This window comes from Colius striatus, chromosome 19 (genome assembly GCF_028858725.1).
Source record: "Colius striatus isolate bColStr4 chromosome 19, bColStr4.1.hap1, whole genome shotgun sequence".
Classification (NCBI taxonomy): Eukaryota; Metazoa; Chordata; class Aves; order Coliiformes; family Coliidae; genus Colius; species Colius striatus.
The window spans coordinates 2,870,512-2,890,442 of NC_084777.1; the positions used below are offsets into that span (position 1 = coordinate 2,870,512).

Sequence of the window (19,931 nt, forward strand, 5' to 3'; positions counted from 1 at the left end):
AAGAAAGATTGCTTGTTTGATGGGCAGCTTTCTGCAGCAATGGATCGACATTCTATGGCTCTTTTGGCTGGGTCCCATGTTAGCATGGCATCAGTATTGAACTAATGAGGTTAAAGTTATTTGGGTCATCCCAGTTGCTTTTCTAAGATATTTCATTTCACTATTGGTCTCTTTTCAGGACTTTGAAACTTTCCTTGTGTTCTGCTATTTGCTCAAAAATCAGCATTAATGACCCAGAGAGTGTGCTGTGTGCCACTTATCAGTCCTAAAATGAGAATTATTACCTTTAGGAAATTCTGCTTCATAGTGCTATAATATTGTCCTAATGTTCTCTTAGAATGATAGGAACAGACTCATCTGTAAGTGAAGAAATGGAGAAGAACCATTGTATATCCAGCCAGAAAAGCTTAGCAGAGCCGAGCTGTAAACAGTGATATTTTACAGTGCCTTACACTGCTGATTAAGAAATTGATGGGTTTAGACCTGAGCCTGTGTGGTTACACTGCAGCTTTGGGTATAACCAGAATGTGCTTCCTGTCACACACAGCTGGTCTGGGGACGGCGAGGGGCGATGCAGACTGGTGCTACTGCAGGAGCCTCTGCGACCTTGCGGTGTGGTTGGTGACAGTCCCTTCGCCAGCTCCTTCTGCTCCTTCCGTCTCTCATTCTCAGTTGTTGGTTAGCTAAATAGAAATAAACCTTGTTGGGTTACATGGTGAGTGTTTGGAAAACACTTGCAGAAGCTTGACTAAACAATGCAATTAAAGCATAAATATTGGCAATCTGTTTTAAAAACAAAGCCCAACACGGCTGCTTGTGACTAACGTCATTAACAACAATCACAGTTCATAAAGGAAATAAAGCCCCTTTCAAAGGTGAAAATGTGTACTTCTCCTCTGGGCTTTCAGGTAAACAAAGTTTGTTTCTTATTTCAGTTAATGCTAACAGGAGGTTTGCCCAGACTTCCAGCAGGAGAAATTGTGGTTTTGTCTGTTGACTATTGGAAATTGAAGTTGGTTAAACAAACCCATTGCCATTATTGTAAATATGAGCTGATCCTGACAAGGAGCTCTGGGGTATTTGCCTAAGCAAGAAAGCTTTGATAAAGTGCCTCCAAGAAAAGCTCCCTGTTGCTGCCATTCAAGCCTTCCAAGCCCATAAAAAAGCCAGAACCACAAGAGGACTACCACTACCCTCTTAGGGTCTAAGAAGACTTTTTGAAGTAGGCACCCTGCAGGCTGTTAAAGTCTGCAGCAGGATCAGTGAGTAGGCAGGGACCATGCTCTATGGAGCACATGCCCCCAGGCTGTGAGAAGTGATGGGAATTTGCCAAGAGATGAAAAGGAAGCAGAAAGCCATGTGTTGCTCAAGCATGTCCAGCGTGCTGCAAACATTACTGAGATGCCTGAGGGCACACGTGAGATGCAATTAATCATGCCAAGGCTGTTCACATCCTGCCAGCTGGTTATCACATATCACCCATCTTGGATACTGCAGTCAGCTTCAGCTCTCCTTCTAGGCACATTAGAAAGATGAGGTCTCCGGGATTTCATGGCTATGGCAAAGCCAATCCAAAACACAGATGGTACTAGCAGCCAGTTTTGATTCCAGGCAAGGAGGAAGATGAGTGTGTCTGCAGAGACACTGAGTACCCTGCCCTGGGGTCAGAGCAGCACTGGGGCTGCAATGCCAGAGCAAGCTGTGCCAGTCTCCCCTTAGCAAGCTGCATCCAGAGAGAGCAATACCAGGCAGAGGAGGGGGTTGGCACGATGGAGAACACTGTTACAACATGCACTACTTGCTTGTGCTTGAAACTTGCTGAGTTCAAAAGCCTTCCCAGACACTCTGTACAAACAGCCATTCTGCTCTGGGGTAAAGAGTGTGATTTTGGCTAAAGAGGGGGTGCTGGCTTTTTAGATACAAGGTATACAAGACATTAGCACAAAGAAGGTAAGGTAATCCTCTCTGGCCTTGCCTAAAAAATGTCCATCTACCAAGCTGACCAATGCCAGGCCATAAGGCTTCCTTGCATCAAACAAGCTACACAAGGCTGAGAGCAAGGGAATTCTAAGGGTCTCTTGCTAATTAATTAATGGAGCATTTTTGATCCAGCTTGAAAGCTAAAGGAAGCAGATGAGTTTTGCTCCTTTGTTTGCCTCTTCCGAGGCTGAGGAGTGTTAGTGAAAAGGAAATTCAGGGACATCAGAGGCACAGGATGTAGAAATATGCACAAAGCTGGAAAGGCCAAATCCTCAACTGCTGTGTGCACCCAAACATAAAGGTTTGTGAAGCCTGTTAAGGTCTTTGTGTGTGGGAGGTGGGGCACTGGGGTTTTACCCTGGAGTGGGGAAAGTTAAGAGCACACTTGCTGTGTTAGTAGCCAGGTCATGGGAAGAGGTTTGCATCCAGCTTTACTGCCCAGCAGCATCTTACCTGCCATGCCACTGACTAGCCTGGGCAGCACAGCTCTGGCTGTGAATGTGAGCCCCAGACAGGGTGTCTTTGCTCAGCAGTTGTGGCTGTTTCAGGCGTGCAGGCACATAGCTGAATTATTCAGAGAAGCTCATTACTGAGAGCTTTTCCTGAGCCTCTGTGCTCCAAGGGATTTTAAAAGAGACAACCACAGTCAGCAAAGCAGCTCTTCACTCTCAGATGATCCTCCTTATTTCAGGTATGAACAATAGTCCTGGCTGTGAGGCTATATTACAGGTTAGCTGGGGATTGTAATAACCTGTTGTGCTTCTACTTTGGAGATGAAATAGTGCTTCCTCATTGAGTCCCACCCTCTGAACAGAGGAATTTTGTTGCTTTAGGACAAGATTCAGTGGAAAGAAAAATTGCAAAAGCCCTTGAAAACTATAATTCCTCTCCAGGTCCTGAAAAAAAGCTGTGAAGCACAGCAGTTTTATTTAGACCTATTAAATCTTCCAGATGCATGCAGGGTTCTCTTCCCCAAAGAACAATATTGAACCTTGTTCTTAATGTGTTGTTTCAAACAACAGGAATGGCTGAGTGCTCCTGCTGAAGGCCATCCCTGTCCCCTCAGGGCTTTCCTGCGTGGCTCTGGGCTGTTCTGAGGAGGCTGTTGTTGCAACTGGTGTAATTATTTATTATGAAAATCCCAAGGTTCCTGGTTCAGACAGGCTGTGTGTGGCCCTGATTTGCACACCAGCCTTTGCACCCTCCAGGGGCATTTCTATTACTCCCTTTAACAAGCCTAACTACTCTTTTACCCATCTTCACACTGGTTTCAGACTTATTCAAAGTACTTTGCTCACAGCTACAAGAGAATTAGGACCTAAACTGACTGTTGGTGGGGAAGAGGCAGAATTGGAGGCTCGTGCCCATAGACAAGAGTCACATGTCCTTTTTTTTTTTACATCAAAAAGAGCACAAGAAAAAATATTCAGCTCTACATGCATAGAAAGAGAGGCCAGAGGCTGCTTTTCCTGGCAGGCTCCCTTTAAAGGAATTTAGAAAATGGCATTTTTTTTCCCCATGGTCAGTAGCAAGGTGCTTCCAGAACCTCCCACTTTGATAAACAAAAGACTGCCAGGTGATGGTGTTTAACTACAGCTGTTACCAGTGGGGTTGACAATGAGAGTGCCAATTCAGTTCAGCTGGGCTCTGTCAGCCTGGGGAGTCTGAATTGCAGTGCTCTCTTTGCACATAAACCCCAGCAGAGGCCACCAGCAATCCATTTCCTGAGCTCCAGAAAAGCTTCCATGCTAATTAAGAGCTATCTTTGTGTTCTGGAGGGAATGCCTGACTCCTTAGTGTGTCTGGATGATGAAGACATTGAGGCAGGGGAGGAGCGTTCCTCTGCCTTAGCAGTCCTTAAATGACAGGCAAAATTTGCTGTTTGACTATTGTGTTGCAGTTGTGTTACTTGTGGCTTTCCCTCCAGCTTTCTGTACCTTGTTGTGGTCATGGTGGTCTCTAAGCAGTGGGAAATGGGACAATAGTTTATTTTGTGTTTCAGTTTTAAAAGAAATACTAAAAACTGCTCAAAGATCTGCTTTTAAGGATCCTGCAATGCTATTGCTTAGTCTTGTGATGCTGCCTGTGTTTGGAAGTGAAGACAGACATTCAGTAACTTGGAGGAACACAAGGATGCAGGTAATTTGCTAAATCTCCCAGTGCCTTAAGACTGTAGGAACAATAAAGCTCTTGGAGGTGCAGAGGTATGAATGTCTGACTACCCAGAGTGACCCCTGTGCCTCCTGTGATGGATTCTAGTCTGAGCACTTTGTATCCTACCTCCTTTCTCATGAGCCATTCCTCCTTTTATCTGCTCTTTGCAGTAGCCCTTTTCATGTTTAAAGATTACCACCCCACTTCCTCTTGATCTTATCTGCACTGAACAAATCGATTTCTTTTACCTTTTTCTCATGGGTCACACTTATCACGTTCCTCTGGATGCTTTCTAATTGCTCCATGTCCCAACACGTGGCACAATACAGACACAACTCACTGGGTGAATTAGTGGCATTTTTGAAGTCTTAGGGTCTGTTTCTCTCTGTATTCCTGTAATTGGCCTGTTTCATTGTGGCTGAGCAATGGCTCAGAGTTGTGCCTTGGGTCCAGGCACTTGCAGGGATCTTCTTGGCATGAAGATGGAGGGTTAACCAAACCCAACCCACAGCAAAGCAATCCAATCACTTCATCCAATGAATTCAAATCTATTGTGACCTCTTTGCCACTTCTACAAGAAGCAGCAGCAACTGAGTTTGTCAGATGATAAATTATCCATTTCAAATTCATGAATTTTAAGGCCAAAGGGGACCATTATGCTCATCTCAGTCTGACCTCCTGCGTAACCCAGGCTGGGAATGCGACCCAGCGATTCCTGTGTCATTAACATGTGGGTGAGCCACTTGCCCAGAGCAATGTGCAATACCGTGTATCTGGCCAGAGCCCAAACTGGAAGCTGGCCTCCACCCTCCATTCTTTCACTCCCCTTTCCAGCATTGTTTCTCCAAAGGGCAATTACTATTTCTACCCACGTTCATAAATGCTGACCCAGTGCCGTGGGCCTCGAGCAGCAAAGCACCCTCAGTCTCCTGTGGCTCAGGAAGGGCTGTAGCCACGGGCAGCAGCAGCTGATTTTTTTGCACAGGTTATCCCTGATTTGAAGAGGGGTTGGGAAGGGGGGGGGGCCTCTCTGGAAATAATAAAATCTCTTAGGGCTGAACAGTTCCGTGTTTCCATGTGCTTGTCAACAGCTGCTTGTGCTGGGATGTTTGCTGCTGTCAGTGGAAACACAAACCTACATAAAGACTGGCTGATGTGGGGCAGAGTGTCCCACCCTGGACACACACAGTCCCTCCAGTTCAGGTGCTGTTGCTGGTTGCTCAAAGGTGCAGAAGAGTATGGCACATACCCAGGACACCATCACAGCTCCCTGGACAAGGAGGCAGCTCTCAGCAGATTGGTTTCAGCTTTCTCTGCTGTGGTTTATCTACAGAATTGAGACTACTCCTAAGATAAGGCACAGATACATACTTGTTTATGGGTTTCTGTTTTGAATGTAAATGCCCAATCAATTAGCTCTTGGGAAAGAGGCTTTTGTGGTTTGCTAGTAGAGCATTATTGATGATGTTTTTTCCTGAGCAGGATCTCTGCTTGCTCTTGAGAGGGGCTTTTGTGGAGATCCCCAGAGTGGAACACTCTGGTAAGTAAGGTATGGCTCTGGATTCCCTCTGACCACAGGGGTCTTCTGCAGAGCAGACTACTAGAACCTGCTGAAAACCACAATTTATAGCTGTACTACTTTGGGGTTATCTGTGGCAACGATTTCTGATTTGGTACTGCTGGATAAAGTGGTGCTAACTTAGAGACAGGCTTCTGAGTGACCAGTTCACTAACTTCTTTCTACAGGAGCACTTCCAGCCTTGGAAAACAAAGGGAGCTGGATGCAGCATCCGAAAATTATCTGCATGCACCTCAAAACAGTTGGCTGAGAATAAAAAGGCCACAAGGTTTAACAGAACATGACACAGAAAACAAGCTGCTCTGGTCTAGAGGGAAGCATCCCTTTTCCCAGCAGATTCCTGACTACCAAAGACAGCAGCCAGACTGCTTTGGGGCTAAGATGCTTGTACAGCCTTACCGTGAGGGCATAGGCCCCTGCAACACACCCCTTCTGAATTAGGTGAAACAGGCACAACTGTGCCAGGTCTTGCTCTCTGCTGCTCAGCCTATCTGCCTCCAGGTGCAGGCAGTTGCTTTCAAGGACAAAAGGGCTTAGGCTAAGGAGAACCTGAGGCTTTTTATGGAGTTAAGTGGCTATGTATGGTGTGAACTAGAACCAGCAATGCTCTGCTAACCTCCTTTCCCATTAACATGTAAGTGTGATGTCAACCCTGCCGTACGCGCACGGGACTGCTGGGGGGATCCGAAGGCAAGGGCTAAGGCACTACGATGCGATGGGAAACACAGAGGACGGCGCGACCTGCAGCCCACCCTCCAGCCGGGGCTGCCGCGATGCTCCCTGCACGGTCTCTTGCGTGGAGGAGGAACGGCGAGGCTGGCTCGGCGCTGCGCTGCCCGGCTGCTCTGCCCCGCTCGCCCCCTCCGCTCCCGCGTCCCACGGCCGGAGCGCTGCCGGGCGGGAGCGGCGGGCGGCGGGGCCGGGCGGAGGAGGAAGGGCCGCTGCCCGCCGCGGGGCTGACATCAGCCGGAGGAGGGGCCTGCCCGCGAGTTTCTTTGCTCGGCGCATCACTTCCCGCCGCTGCCATAGTCCGCTGCCCGGTGCCGGGTCGCGGCCGCGCCTGCCTCCGGCGCGGCTCGGCTCGGCTCGGCGGGGCCGGCGCCCATGGCGTGTCTGCCCGCCGGGGACAGCCCGGCCGCCGCCGCCCGCCGGCTCTACTCCAGGTGAGCGGGACTGGGGCGGGTGCCCGGCCGCGGGAGAGCCCGGCCCGGAGCCTCGCGGGCGGCCCCGGGGCTGCGGCCACCGGCGCGGGCGGCGCGTCCCGCAGAGCCCCGCCGGCACGGAGCGGCGCGTCCCGCAGAGCCCCGCCGGCACGGAGCGGCGTGTCCCGCAGAGCCCCGGCGGCACGGAGCGGCGTGTCCCGCAGAGCCCCGGCGGCACGGAGCGGCGCGGGGGGCGGCGGCTGCGGGCGCTGCGGGCGGCGGCGGGGAGGGACTGCGCGCCGTGGGAAGCGAGGAGCTGTTGCTCGCATGGGGACCCAGCAAGAGTAGAGTGGGAGAAGACGGAGGGGAAGGACGTGGTGTTTCCTCAGTGGGCAGCTCGAGTGTAGCGGTGGGTGAGAGGGAAACCGTGGGGTTTTTTTCCTTGGCACTAGCCCGGAGCGATCAGCTCCTTCCGTTAAGGAGAGTGATGCTGAAACCTGTCTGTGCTGGGCATATGCATGGGAAGCTCTTGATCACAGTGCAGAGACTTTTAAGTCTCAGCTTTGAAATTGGGCGCTACAGAAATTCACACACAGTTGGTAAAAAATAGCTCCAGGCTGGCTGATGTTCATGAAAACACCGTATCTTGCCTATTCTTTTTGTTTAAATTAGAAAAACAAAGTCTAAACTGGAGTCACTTTGAGGCCTTGTGGCATTGCTTGAAGTGCTGATGTTTATGCTGTTCATCTCTGTGCTTTATTTCTCCTCTAGCAGTCAGAAGTGGAGAAAATGCAGTATTTGGACAGAGAGAAAAAAAGTAAAGCCTGGTGTAGTAGTTTTTCGTCAGTTTTCCCTGTATGCTTTGCAGTAATTACCACAGCAGATAGATGAATGAGTATTGGTTCATTGGGAAAGCAGATGCTTCTTGGATTTGTTCTATTTTATAGCAGCTCACAGGAAAATGGAAAGAGAATGCAAAGTTAAGACCAGTGATCTGCCTACTTTGGAGCTAAAGCTGCAGAGAAACATCCTGGCTTTTAATCAGACTAGATCTTCTTCCTCTTTTGTTTTTCTTGGAAACTTTTAAGGGAATAGACTTTGGTGAGTTTTATGAAGGAAATCCTAGCAGGGGGCTGCACACCACTACCACGTGCCTGTCCCATGCAGCAGACACTGCTGCTGGCTCTTGAGTGAAGAGAGAATAGAAGACAACTGGGAAACACCTCTCCTATGCCTTAGTCCAGGCAGCTCTGGCAGGGTGTGTGGTGTTACAGTTCCCTGCAGTGCTTTGCAGGCCTTGAAAGTCTGTGTTGATGGAGGCTCTCTGTCTCCACTGCACCATGGAGTTGTGAGAGTTTCATCTTTAACTTGTATCACAATGCAGAAAGTTCTGTCTCACAGTATATGGCTCTAAACTCCTTCCAGTAGGCACATCTGGGATGCCAGGTGGAACTAGGGTGAGTCTGTGGGTGGTAAAACCCCAAGGACTGGTATCACAGTCTTTCTCAGTGTGGGTTTTTTGCCTGGGAGCTGTGACCCACCTGTAAGAACTGCTGAAGGAATCTGTGCAGGCAGGGAGTGCCAGACCCCTTATGTGGGGGACTGGGAAGGTATATTCATTCCTTCTAGGAAGGGGATGAGGTGAAAGGCAGCATGCCATAAAGAAACTAAAGTGTTTCTTCATTTTATTACATCCCTTGGTATTTCCCTAAATTCAGCTCATCCCAAACAAAGGCATCTCTTCTGCTGTGCTCACAGTCTGTATGCTGACTGGGTCAAACTCTTCTGTTCATAGAGGCCAAAGTCAGGAATATCTCTGCTACAGCAGTAATAGCCTGTGTGTATTTCTGCAAAAGAGGTCCTGTGCAGCTCTTTGTGCCTCTCTCACTAACCCTTCCCATGCCATTGATTTCATTACTCTTGCTACAGCAGAACTATCAGTCTCAGGAGGGAGACTTGTTGGAGGCACAGGGCTTTGGAAGCAGTTGTCATCCTCTACAGGGCTGGCATGTCTGTGGTGGCCAACTCCTAGCATGGAACATGGAATCTCAGCTGCAGCTTGTTGGAAGCCCCGAGCTCTGTGATGGTGCAATTGAGCAGCTGTGACATGAGCCTGAGCTAATGCTGCACCTTCCATGGCGTTTAGATCTCATATGGATTTCAGCACATTCATCTCTGAGGACTTTTGTTGGACAGAATCCAGGCTGTGAGAGTTGTGAAATACCACAGGTACCCTTCTCTTCTTCTCTGCTTCTCACTTTTTTGTGCTGGCTGGCTGACCTTGAACATGTAGGAAGCATTAATCCCATCACGTGAATACCTTGGGCTGTGGTACCTGAGGGGGTGTCAAGCTCATGCTGGGGCCAAGTCTGACAGTGTCCAGAGAGTTTCACTGGCTTTGGCCTTTTCCTTTTAGAAAGCCACTCTAGAGACTTGCAAGTCTGGGACTGAGGCATGGGCATGTTCTGGGGAAACCATCACTGTACTGCACTGCCATCAGAGACATTGTTGACCCCACACTGAAAGAACGTTAGATAATGCTGCAGCCAGACCAGAAATGCAGACATTTGGCATGAAAACTCTGATAAAAGACCCTTCCTGGGTCTCCCTTTCCCTCCCTTTGCTCAGTGTTCTCTTGCAGTGTGGTGTGTTTTCAATAGAGCTGTTGGCTTTTGTAATGTTTACTAACTTCTCTTGATTGTGTCATACACAATCTCCATCTTGCTCATTAACGTTGCTCCAGTGGGTACCTGACCTGAATGCACATTGGACAATTAGAGTGCTCTCTGAGCACCACAGATCTTTCTAGAGAAGGCAACTTTGTCTTGTCCTGATGGGAAAACTGAGATGGAAGAATTATTTGCATGGAAGGGAGAGGGCATAACTCATCACAGGGGTTAAGGTAGAATAAACTGGTGTTTGCAAAGGAAATGGGGAAGAAAGCCCATCACTGGGGTGGACATTCCTCTAGGATGGTTCCTGTTTGTTTTGCACCTAGCCAAGGGTCACACCACTGTGAAATATTCCAGGCACTTTCCCACTGCTGGTACTTGCAAGCTTTCAAAACTTTCTAAGTCTGCGCTTTATGTAATGTGAAAAGCAGTGTGGACTTTTGTTTATTGCAAAGGAAAAGTTGCTTCATTTTAAGATACATTTCTCTCTAAGGTTGTGTCTGTCTTGGAGGTGAAAATCAGCAGCATTTGCAGTGCTGCTTTTAGTGTTCATTAGGAATTTTACTGAACACTCGAGTGAATAAGCCTTCCTGTGATAACTGCTGGCTCTGTATTAACTTGGGTGGGATTTGAGCAGCAGTAGAGTGACAAAGAGCTTTGTGTCTTGCTACAAATCCTCTGAGCCTGAGGGTTGGAGAGTTGTTGGATCACAAGAGGATGGCAGAGGACATATGCAATGAGCTTGCTCTGTGGGACTGGGAAGGGGCTCAGAGGAAGGAATCCCTCCAAACTATTGTGACAACAGCTATTGCAGAGCAAGGAGCTCCTGGGGCTCCTGGGGTGATGATGCCTAGGGTAGCTCTTGGTGGATGGGAAATAACTACTTGTACATATTTGCCTTATAAAAACACATGGAGTTGGTGCATCTCTTGGGTAGTCAGGACTTACATAGGAAACAGAGCATTGAGGTGATTTGAAGCAGTTTGAGCTTGCAAGGCTATTTTACCTGTTGTTTGTGTCTTTCACTTCTTGGCAGATTTCCCCTGTCTCCCTATTTTGATGTTCCAAATTGCCACAGATGCCCTTTTCTTGTCTCCAGGTAAGGATTTTCCTGCTGAAAATGACAGTGTCATGAGTGCAGTGACTGAGGGTGGTCTGTCCTGGATGGGCAGGCTTGCTAAGTGGAGATCATCACAGTGAAAATGTGCTGTTCTGCACTGCTGGGAAGCTGGGAATGACCTTTCTTTTTTTTGTCTCTTTACTCCATAGATGAAATTGCTTGATCATTACATTTGAGAATGCTGCTTCAGAGGTTTCTGGAAGATCACAATCTTTCTTTTGTAGCCTGTGCAGTCAGTGTCCATGAGGCAGAGGGGTGTGAGAAACAGGACAAACATTTCTAACATAGCTGTGCTGTGAGCAAAAAGTTATGACAGTGTAGCGTGCAGTATGGGTTTTGTTGACATCTGTTGTGGGACATTTTGAACAAGTCACTTGGAGTTTCATCACTTAGAAGAATGTGGCCATCCCAGGGGGGACCCAAGCAGAACATTTGGTCTCTGCTGCTGTAGGGAGAAGGAGCGTTGCTGGCAGACCTTGGACTGGGAATCAGTGTCTGGCTTTTCAGGTTTTCCCAGGACTTTGGGCCTCCTTTTTCATTCTTCTATGTTTCACCTAGTAGGACATGGGGAGAGAAGCTCTTTCCCTTCTTCCCTCTGGTCTCTGATACTAAGGAAGGATGTGCCTTGTACCTGTAGTGTCTGGTGTGATCTTCCTCTTACTCCTGACCTCTAGGTGCTGCTGCAATACAAACAGTTGTTGTCTTCAGGGTGTTAATTAGACTTGTACAAGTCAATAGAGATGATACACTGCTTTGTCCCTGTGCTGACTTACATTTCACTGCCAAGTTATGCCAGACCTCCTACTTGCTGTGCCTTTTGCTTCTGGGGTGAGAGCTGTCCCTCTGGATTCTTTATCCCAAAGTACTTAACATTGAGTGAGGCATTTTTGCCAAGCACATTAGAAAGACAGCTTTGTGTGTTGGCCACAGGTTTATGGGCTAGATGGTGTTTGCTACAATGTCAACTGATGTCATACAACTGACCTTCATACAGAGATGAGAGTGCTTTTTTACTATCTTGTATTTTTGCTCTTCAGGTGATGTCCAAACTTGCATTGCCTTGCCTGAAGAACAGGTTTGAGCTCTGACAGATTTTATGCTGCAAGCAGCCACCAGCAGCAAGTTTCCTGAAGTGCAGAGAAGCATCTCATTTAACTCTTGATGCTGTTCTGCTTCAAGAGCAATTTTATCTCCAAATCGATGCTCAAGTATAACTAGCTCCTCTCCTTTCCAGTCCTTCTCTGTGTATTACTTGGATCAGTTAGACCAGCTTCCAGAATGCAAAGCCACTTCCCTGTTAGAAGAAAAACATGCCAACCAAAGCCATGACACAAGAATTCTTCCTGCATCTGGGCGTGCAGGCTGCGAAGCCTGACCACAAAGTGGGACTGTTGGATTCTGGGCATGGGCTATTTATACTGTCAGTGGGAAAGCCTGCCATTGACTGAGCTTTTCCCCTCCCTGAAGATACTTGTAATTAGATGTTATTTGACAGATCTGGCTTTCTAACTGGCTTAGATTTAACTGGAAGAAATGGGATTTTTTTTTCCCTGACTGAAAGCTGAAGCAAGCAGGAATAATCTTGTTGGAAGGCTTCTTGCATTCAGAGTCATGTCTGTCAATTAATGTAGTAAGCTGATAGAGCATTAAAAACCCCACAACCAGAAAGGTAACATTCCTACCCGTGCTTGGGGAGAAGGGGAAAGGGGCACCAGCTGCCTCTGGCTTGGATCACAGCAGCCCTCTAAACAATGCCCAGCAATGTTATGCAACCATGGAGGGAAGGAAGTGAAAATTTATCATTACAGTGCAGTTTCAAGGGCAGGATTAAATGAGCAATTTGCAGCACAACCCTGTACTTAACTGACTTAACTAACTTTTCCTGGGATAAAATGACAGGGCTGGTATGAGCAATAGCTGTGGCCTCTGCACCAAGAGTGCAGCAAATACAGGCTCTTTTTAGAACTCAATCTGAGACATTGGACTGAAAGCCTTCAAAGTGGGCAGCCAAACCAGTGTCATGGCCTGACCCTGCAAGTGCCTGACTTGCCTCTGTCCCACTGAAGCCTGAGAGAGGGGGAGCAAACCTGTGCTGAAGCATCTTAACTGCTCTTCCTTATTTCAGGAGAAGCAATAAAAAGAGCCCCCTGTAAGGCCCTAGACATTGCAAGCCCTGAATGAATTGCTTGGAAGGCAGTGCTACTGTTTGATGACTACCTTCAGGGCAGAAGTAAATAGCTTGAAAGTCTTCTGCTATTCCCAATTTCCTTTCAGCAAGAGGATTTTGCCCAAGGATGACAGGCACTGGAACCACAGGTCTTTCCTTTCTCACTCTGAGATTAGAAGTGATATCTCTAAAGAAGCTTCACTTCTGCTGTGAATCAGTAGCTCTGTGCAGCTGCTAAACCCAAAGGATTTTTGAATGAAGACTATTGGACTGTCTTCCCTCATGCTTTTCTGTTACCCCTTTGCATTTATAGCCTCTGGAGCAGCCAGAGGAGCCCTTCTCTGGGAATTTGGAGCTAATGCATCTTTCCTCCAGATGCTGCAGGAGAAAGAATAAGAGAATGGATTTAAAATGGGGAAAACACTCATGTTATTAGTACAGTGTAACTGAGTGTAGAAGCCATTTCATGTTGAGTCCTGGCTCCACCTAAGACCAGATGTTTTATCTTGGAAGCTGCTTTTAAAAATGCATGGATGAGGCTCAGTGCCATCAGCTGATATCTGCCACTTGCTCTCTGAGCCGTAGGAAACAGCAGCTGCGGGATGCTCCTGGGACAGCTTTGAACATGCACTCTGTGACAGGGCTCCTTTCCTGCCCTGGGGATGCAGCTCCAGTTCCCTCCCATGTTCTGGCAGCCAGGGAGCAGACTGAGAAAGCTGGTGTGAAAGCAAAGCATTGCCCCCCTGAGTCCCTTTGCTGGGTGCTGTGGGCATGGGGCTGCTGATCCGTGATGAAACCTGGGGCGAGTTGTTTGATTTGCAGCCTCACTCGTGTTCCTGTCTCATCTAGGCTGTGATGACCTGTGTAGTGGGATTGCAGGAGACTCAGCACAGTGAGGCCAGCTTTGCTATGGGGCTTGCAAGTTTGGTGGCAGAGGTAATGAGTAGCTGTGCTGAGCTCCTGAGGGGAAGCCCCAGCACACTGCTGAGACAGGCAAGTGGTCTGTGTGTGGTGGAGTTTCTCCAGATCTTGATGAAAATACCCCAACCCTGTACACTCACAGGTAGAATGTAGAGATTTGCTATATCAAATGACTTAGCCAGGTCATATGTTTCCATGACTTCCTTGATGCCCCTGTGACTTTGCAGCCCAGTGGGCTGTGTTTGCTTTTTGGCAAGTGTCCCCACAGATGCCTTTCCAGGGTGCTGGCCCCACGCAGCATGCTGGGGCTTGGCTGGCAGCCCTTCCCTGGGCACTTGGGTGCAAATTGCTGCCCTTTCCTGTGCTCTGGCTTGGAGCTGCTTGAGTGGAAATGAGCTGTGGGGCAAGCTTCTTCTGTGCTTCACACTGCAGAGTTGAGGTGGTTCTTTGTGCACTGCATCTGTGGAGTATCTATTGATGCCTCAGAGCTGGGAAGCACCGATTAATATTCATCTCTCTGGGGCTATTTGTTAATTACTGTTATTCATGGTTTGCATTACAGCACTGCCTCACATCTCACGCTGCCAGGGCCAGACTGAGTGGATCCTGGAAGGGTTACATCCGTTCCAGGGTTTCAGAGTGCTTGGTAAACATCAGGGTTTTATTGCAGCCTTTCTGGGAAATATTGTTGCCATTTTCAAGGGTGAGAAATTGTCCAGTGTTCAGGGTGAAAGAGAATATAGGTGGCAAAGCTGAGAGCTGAATGTCCTCACTCCCACTTCTTCCCTTCAGCATTTCCTTACCCTCATCAGCTCTGGGGTTAACTGTGAATTGAAGACTTTGGCTTTGTCTCTTATTGAGCCATACAGGACAGTGCAGGACTTGCATTGCACAATATTACAGTGGTTCTCTTGTTCTGCTTCATATGGGAGGGAGCAGAAGGTTGTTTAAAAGGAAGTTAGCAGCTGGTGAGTTTAAATGCTGGACTCTGCCCTTTGCAAGGTGTGCCTCCTGAATGTGGTGGGAGCCCTGCAAACCACAGCCTGAGACAGGGCAAGGAGCAGCCTGGGTGGCCGTGGCATCTGATCACCATGACAAATCCAGGCATTGCCTTGAAGCAAGCAGGACAGCCCTAAGATTTCTTGGAGTGCTCAGGCCCTCATGGCTCCATGTAGTTGTCTGTCTCTCAGGCTTTGGGAAGAGAGCAGTTAATTTAAAAAGGAACAGAGGGACACAGAGGAAAATGCTTCCTAATGGAAAATTGCCTTGCAATTATATCACATAAGAACTGAGTGGAGTTCCTGGGTGCCTCTGCCTCCAGGTGTGGTTCTCTGGGGTGTGGTGGAAGATGGAGAAGGGAAAACACACATCTCAAGTCTTACAGTGGGGCAAGAAGCTTTTGGGATGGGCGGTGGATGACAGTGCTTTGGAGAGGGTCCTGTCCTTACTGTACTCCAGCTGTGCTCTCGTGTTTATCACAGCTGAGACTGGCAGAAAACCACCCATCTTTTAGCAGCTGTCTTCAGAGGTTTATGTGGAGAAAATGGCTTTGGGGGCTGTATCTTGCTGCAAAACACAGAGGCCACCAGATCTGACTTGTTTACTGGACAAGCATTCTGCAGCGTGAGGGCAGGAATATAAACCATCAGTACTAAAGAAATACCTAGCATCATAAGCAATGTGCATTTCTCTTTCCTTTCTGACAACTAAGCCCTTCTGATTTCAGCAGGGAGTAGCTTGCTAAGGAGTTAACAATGAAGTGGTTGAGATGCCCACTTTTTCCTCTGCTGTTCTGGAAGGAAATGAAAACTCCCTCTGCAAAATGTATGTTTCCTTCAATAAAGCAATTCTTTGGCACCAGTGGTTTTGGCAGAAAGTTGTCAGCAGCCATGCTGTTGAGTGAGCATTTTACAGAGAGCTGTGTGAGAGATCAGCAGAGGAAAAGGAAAGCCTAGGAAAGCTGCACAGGAGTCTGAGACAACAGCCTCCAACAGCAGTGTCGGGCTGTGCCCTGCTGTCCTGTGTCCTGCTGTTCATAGGAAGGAGTGCCAGGGCCACATGCTGTGGCTCACCAGCGAGCAGGCATCCTCCCTTACGTGGTCTGTGATCTCTGAGACTGGACCAGTCGTGGCCCTGGCATCCAGGACTCTCCCTGTCCCTGTTTTAAACATGCAGTGACACAAGGATGAGGAGAGAGCAGAGAAAATGGTATGTGCTCTGTGCTTGGCTCCTCTCCACTGAACAAAATGATACTCTGCTGTGGTGGAAATGTGGCTCTCTGAAGGATGCTGGTTGAGGGTCTGATCAGTGTGATTTCAGGGAGTCCTTTCAGGTTTGGTGAAGCAGAGTCAGGCTTCAGCTGTGCTCAATGAAACTCCAAGCCCATGTGCAGAGGGCAAAGCTCACCTGCCCAGGGCCAGGGTGACTGTTCTAACAGCAGCCTTAGGAAGGAGATGCTGTACAGACCTGTCTCCAAATGAGAACTGAGTCATTTGTTAAGGCTGACAGCTCTCTCTCAGAGCTGGTTGCCTGAGGCTAGCATGGCACACAGACAGGAGACGTGAAAAAATCTCTCTCTCAATGTGCACACACTGAGGAGAGGAAAGTAACGGCTGCAAACGTGTGACTGGAATGCAAATCGAAGTTAAAAACCCCAGTTAAAGCCACGTGTGTTGGAGGATGGAATGGAAGGGCTTGGAGAGGCTGTTTGTACAGCACAAATGCAGCCACTCCATAATGCCCTGGATTAAATCAGGCAGGCTTCTCCAGCACACAGAATCTGTGTGGAAGCAGTGTCATTCCTGCATGTCAGCAGCTCCCACAGCCCACCACCCTTACAGGTGAGGAGCTGTCTAGTCCTGTCACTGCAGCCTGCCATTGTGCCATGTCTGTATCACTGCTAGATGATGATGTCTCTATGCAGGAACACAGGGAGGGGTTTTTTTCTGTAGACATGCATTATTCAGTAGTCAGGATAAATGAACTCCCTTGATTTGGGTCTGTGTGTAACCCTGGTGCTACATCCTTCCTTCACCAGTGTAAAGGAGAAGAGGAGCAGTGAATTCCTTCAGTGCTACAGCCTGTGTTCAGTATGAAGCCATTGCAATAGCTCTGGGTTTGCAGTGAGTGAGCCTGAACCTAAAGTAGATCAGTAGAGAGATTCCTTCTCCTTCTGTACCCTTAGCTGTGTGTTTCCAGCAGGCAGGTAATACATGATAAAACATTAAACATATGGCTGCATTCTAAGTGTGCAAGTGGTTGCTGTGCTAGGGGAACTGTGCAGCAGCAGGGAAGGTGATGGTGAGAAGGAAATGTGGAGGATGGAGGGGGAAAAAAAAGGACTAGAAAGTTAAAACCATGAAGGTACATGGCCTTAGGAAGCTTGACTTTTGGAAAGAGTGTCCCTGTTCTAAAGGCTGTTGGGTTCTGCCTCGAACCCAGCAGCCACAGTGATTGTCTGGCTGGTGGCTGCTCTGTGCAGCAAAGGCTGAACATCCTGGTGAGCTGAGGATCTGCTCCTGCTCTCAGCTGGACCAGAAGCCTCCCCTGGTGTTCTAGGGATGGGAGAGTGGCATAACAGTAGCAATTGTGTCAGACTGGGGAGAGAAGAGTCCTGAGGTTTGGAGGGAGTCTAGGATATTTTACTGGAGGTGGATGTGCTGCAGACCTTTACCCTACTTTGCAAGGAAAACAGAGGAGGCTTTTTGGTGTAGAAAAGCTTAAAAATCTGATGTTTTATCCTTTGTTCCAAAGGCTCAATTCCAAGAAACATATCAAAGAACATAGTTTTGGTTGGTTTTTTTTCATGGTAAGCCTTGCATTTAGCTTAAAAAGCAAATTATTACATGGACTAACTTGTGATTTTGTGATAGCAGTGAGGAAATCATTAGGGAGGGTATTGGTGTTCTTGCTGTATCCAGGAAGACTTTCCCAGAAATGTGATATTTATACAAATCCCTGCTATGGAAGAAGAGCACCAGGGGCCATTTCACAGATGCAAAGACATACCATACTTTGATCTACATGGCAAACTCATAGATGTGTGCCTGCTATTTACATGTGTGACTGGATTTCTCCAACATCACTGATGTGGGAGCAAGAGCTGATGTGGCTGGTGTGTGTCAGAAAGGAGCGAGGACTCACCTCAGTGCATGTGATCCGTACAGACGTTCAGTGCAGCAGGGCCAAGTGTTTGCTGGGTAGATGCTACATGGAGCTATACTAGGACAGGAGTGTTAAAAATGTGGGAAAATGCAGTGGAGGAGTAAGCCACATGATCCTCTGGAAGAAGTGAAACCAGCCTGCAGGATGCTGGAGCTGCAGGATTCCCTGCAGAGGCAGCAGACACCCACCACAGACTGGGCTAGACGCTGGGTCTGTTCTTCTCAGCTTAGCAAAGCAGAGTGTAATTCTCACCTTCCATGAGAGGTGATGGCCTGGCCTTCTGGGAACCCTGCCATGCTCTGATTGATAGGCTTGCAGATTGATTTGATGGCACACACAGATTCTTCTATAATGCCATAAAGAACCCAAAACCACTTTTGCTGCTGTTGTGCTGAGTCTGGGTTTGCACAGAGGAGCTGCAGAAACTGTGTCTAGAGATGCTGGCAAGGGCTGCAGAGGACTGCTGGCTGATCCCTGAGCTCTTGGGGAGCCTTTGCTTTCTCTTTTTGTTTCAGACAGATGTGGAATATTACCTTTACAAGACCCAGAGAGGTGCCCTGTGGCTGTGCAACAGACAGGCTGAACAGTGCTACCCTGTGCCCGAGCTCTGGCACCCTTTGCCACGGCAGCCTGGAAATGCACAAGGGTGTCTGGGCTGATTTCTGAGTTTTAGCACCCCCAAATTTTTCAGGGAGAACACAACAATGCTTTGAACAGCCCTTGGAGCATGAGACAGCTGCAGAAAAACAATGTAGAATTGGTGCAATCTGCTCTGCTGAAGCTTTGCCAAGAAAAATCTGTTCTGGTGTCGCTTCCAAGCCTGGACATGAGCTCTCTGTGACCTCAGAGAACTACTGTGGCTGTTGTCCTTTGTAGATGTCTCTGATTTGGGCACAGAGGGCTGTAATCACCGAGGGAGGAACTATCATGGGCTGTCATGGTGTGCTCTGGCTTCATGTTACCCTCCTGACTGTCTTTGCCAAGTTAAGTTGGAAAAGAAGTTGATACTTGCTTGGATTTGCTGGACTTGAATGGTTCCTGCTAATTGATTTTCAATGAATTGTGCAGAAAGTAGGAGCAGGTTTATGCTGTTTCTGTCACTAAGATCACATCCAAATCCCTTTCAAGTGTTGGTGTGGGGCATCCTGAGCAGTCTCTTGGTGAGCTGCAGTCGCTCAGCATCTCCTTGCTCAAAGCTTGGATGGCCCAGGAGCATGAGATGTGGGATGTGTGTTTTCAGATAGATCCCACAGGCCTCTCTCTCTTGCCTTTGAATACTTGACCTGGGGCTGAAGACAAGCAGAGGAGACAGGAAGGGAACAGGAACGAATTGACTGTGGAAAAACTGTGGCATGAGCTTTGTCATCGTTGCCTTTTGCCCTGCATCATGATGACAGTCTGCTGTGGTTTGTGTGGGTATGGGAGCAGGAAAGAAGCTGTGTGCAGGGAGTGTCAGCAGCCTCCCAGCCTGCTGGCATGGGGCAGAAGCAGGGCAGGTTTGGGATGAGGCTGTGCATGTGGAGGGGACGTGGGCAGGGGACTGACAGCTAGGACAGGCAGAAGTGGCTTCCTTTGTCTGGGGTTAAGCATAATTGCTTATCCTTATTGTTGCTTGGACTTGGCAGCATCTTTTGACTATGCAGTTGTTTTCCTGCTGCAAGGCTGTGCTCCAAGGCAGGAGCAATTGGCAGGTTGAGAGAGGAAGCAGAGGCAGGGACTGCAGTCGGAGGGGTTTCCAGGCAGCTTGAATTGAGAAAGGGCTGAGACCTTTGGCCTCTCTTTCAGGAAAGACAAGACTTGCTTTCACTGGACTTCAGAAAAGCAGACTGCATGTGCAGGAAAGGAAATCTCTTAAGGCCCCTCACCCTCAGGCTGCTGCAGTTACACAGCACAACTGGAACAATTGTGTTGGGTGGCATTTGTGGAGCTGAGCTTGGCCCTGCTGGCAGCTGGTGGGGGTGGAATTAGGGGGATGCTGTGATGCCTTGCAGGAAAAGCTGTCCCATAGCTTGAGTCCTGAGCTGCACACTTG

At 48.4% G+C, this 19,931-nt stretch overlaps 1 protein-coding gene across 4 annotated transcripts in view; it reads left to right on the forward strand.

The window, feature by feature from the left end:
• Nucleotides 1–6,792: 6,792 nt before the first annotated feature.
• The window catches only part of GPSM1 (G protein signaling modulator 1), a 69,363-nt gene continuing 56,224 nt past the window's right edge, over nucleotides 6,793–19,931 (forward strand). For 2 of the 4 annotated variants that reach the window (XM_062011751.1, XM_062011754.1), the window contains exon 1: nucleotides 6,793–6,876. In XM_062011751.1, coding sequence (XP_061867735.1) covers nucleotides 6,818–6,876 — 59 coding nt within the window. In that variant the 5' untranslated portion in view covers nucleotides 6,793–6,817. Of the gene's footprint in view, nucleotides 6,877–7,188; nucleotides 7,265–10,610; nucleotides 10,627–19,931 lie in introns of those variants that run through there. The other 2 variants (XM_062011752.1, XM_062011753.1) reach the window with 2 other exon arrangements.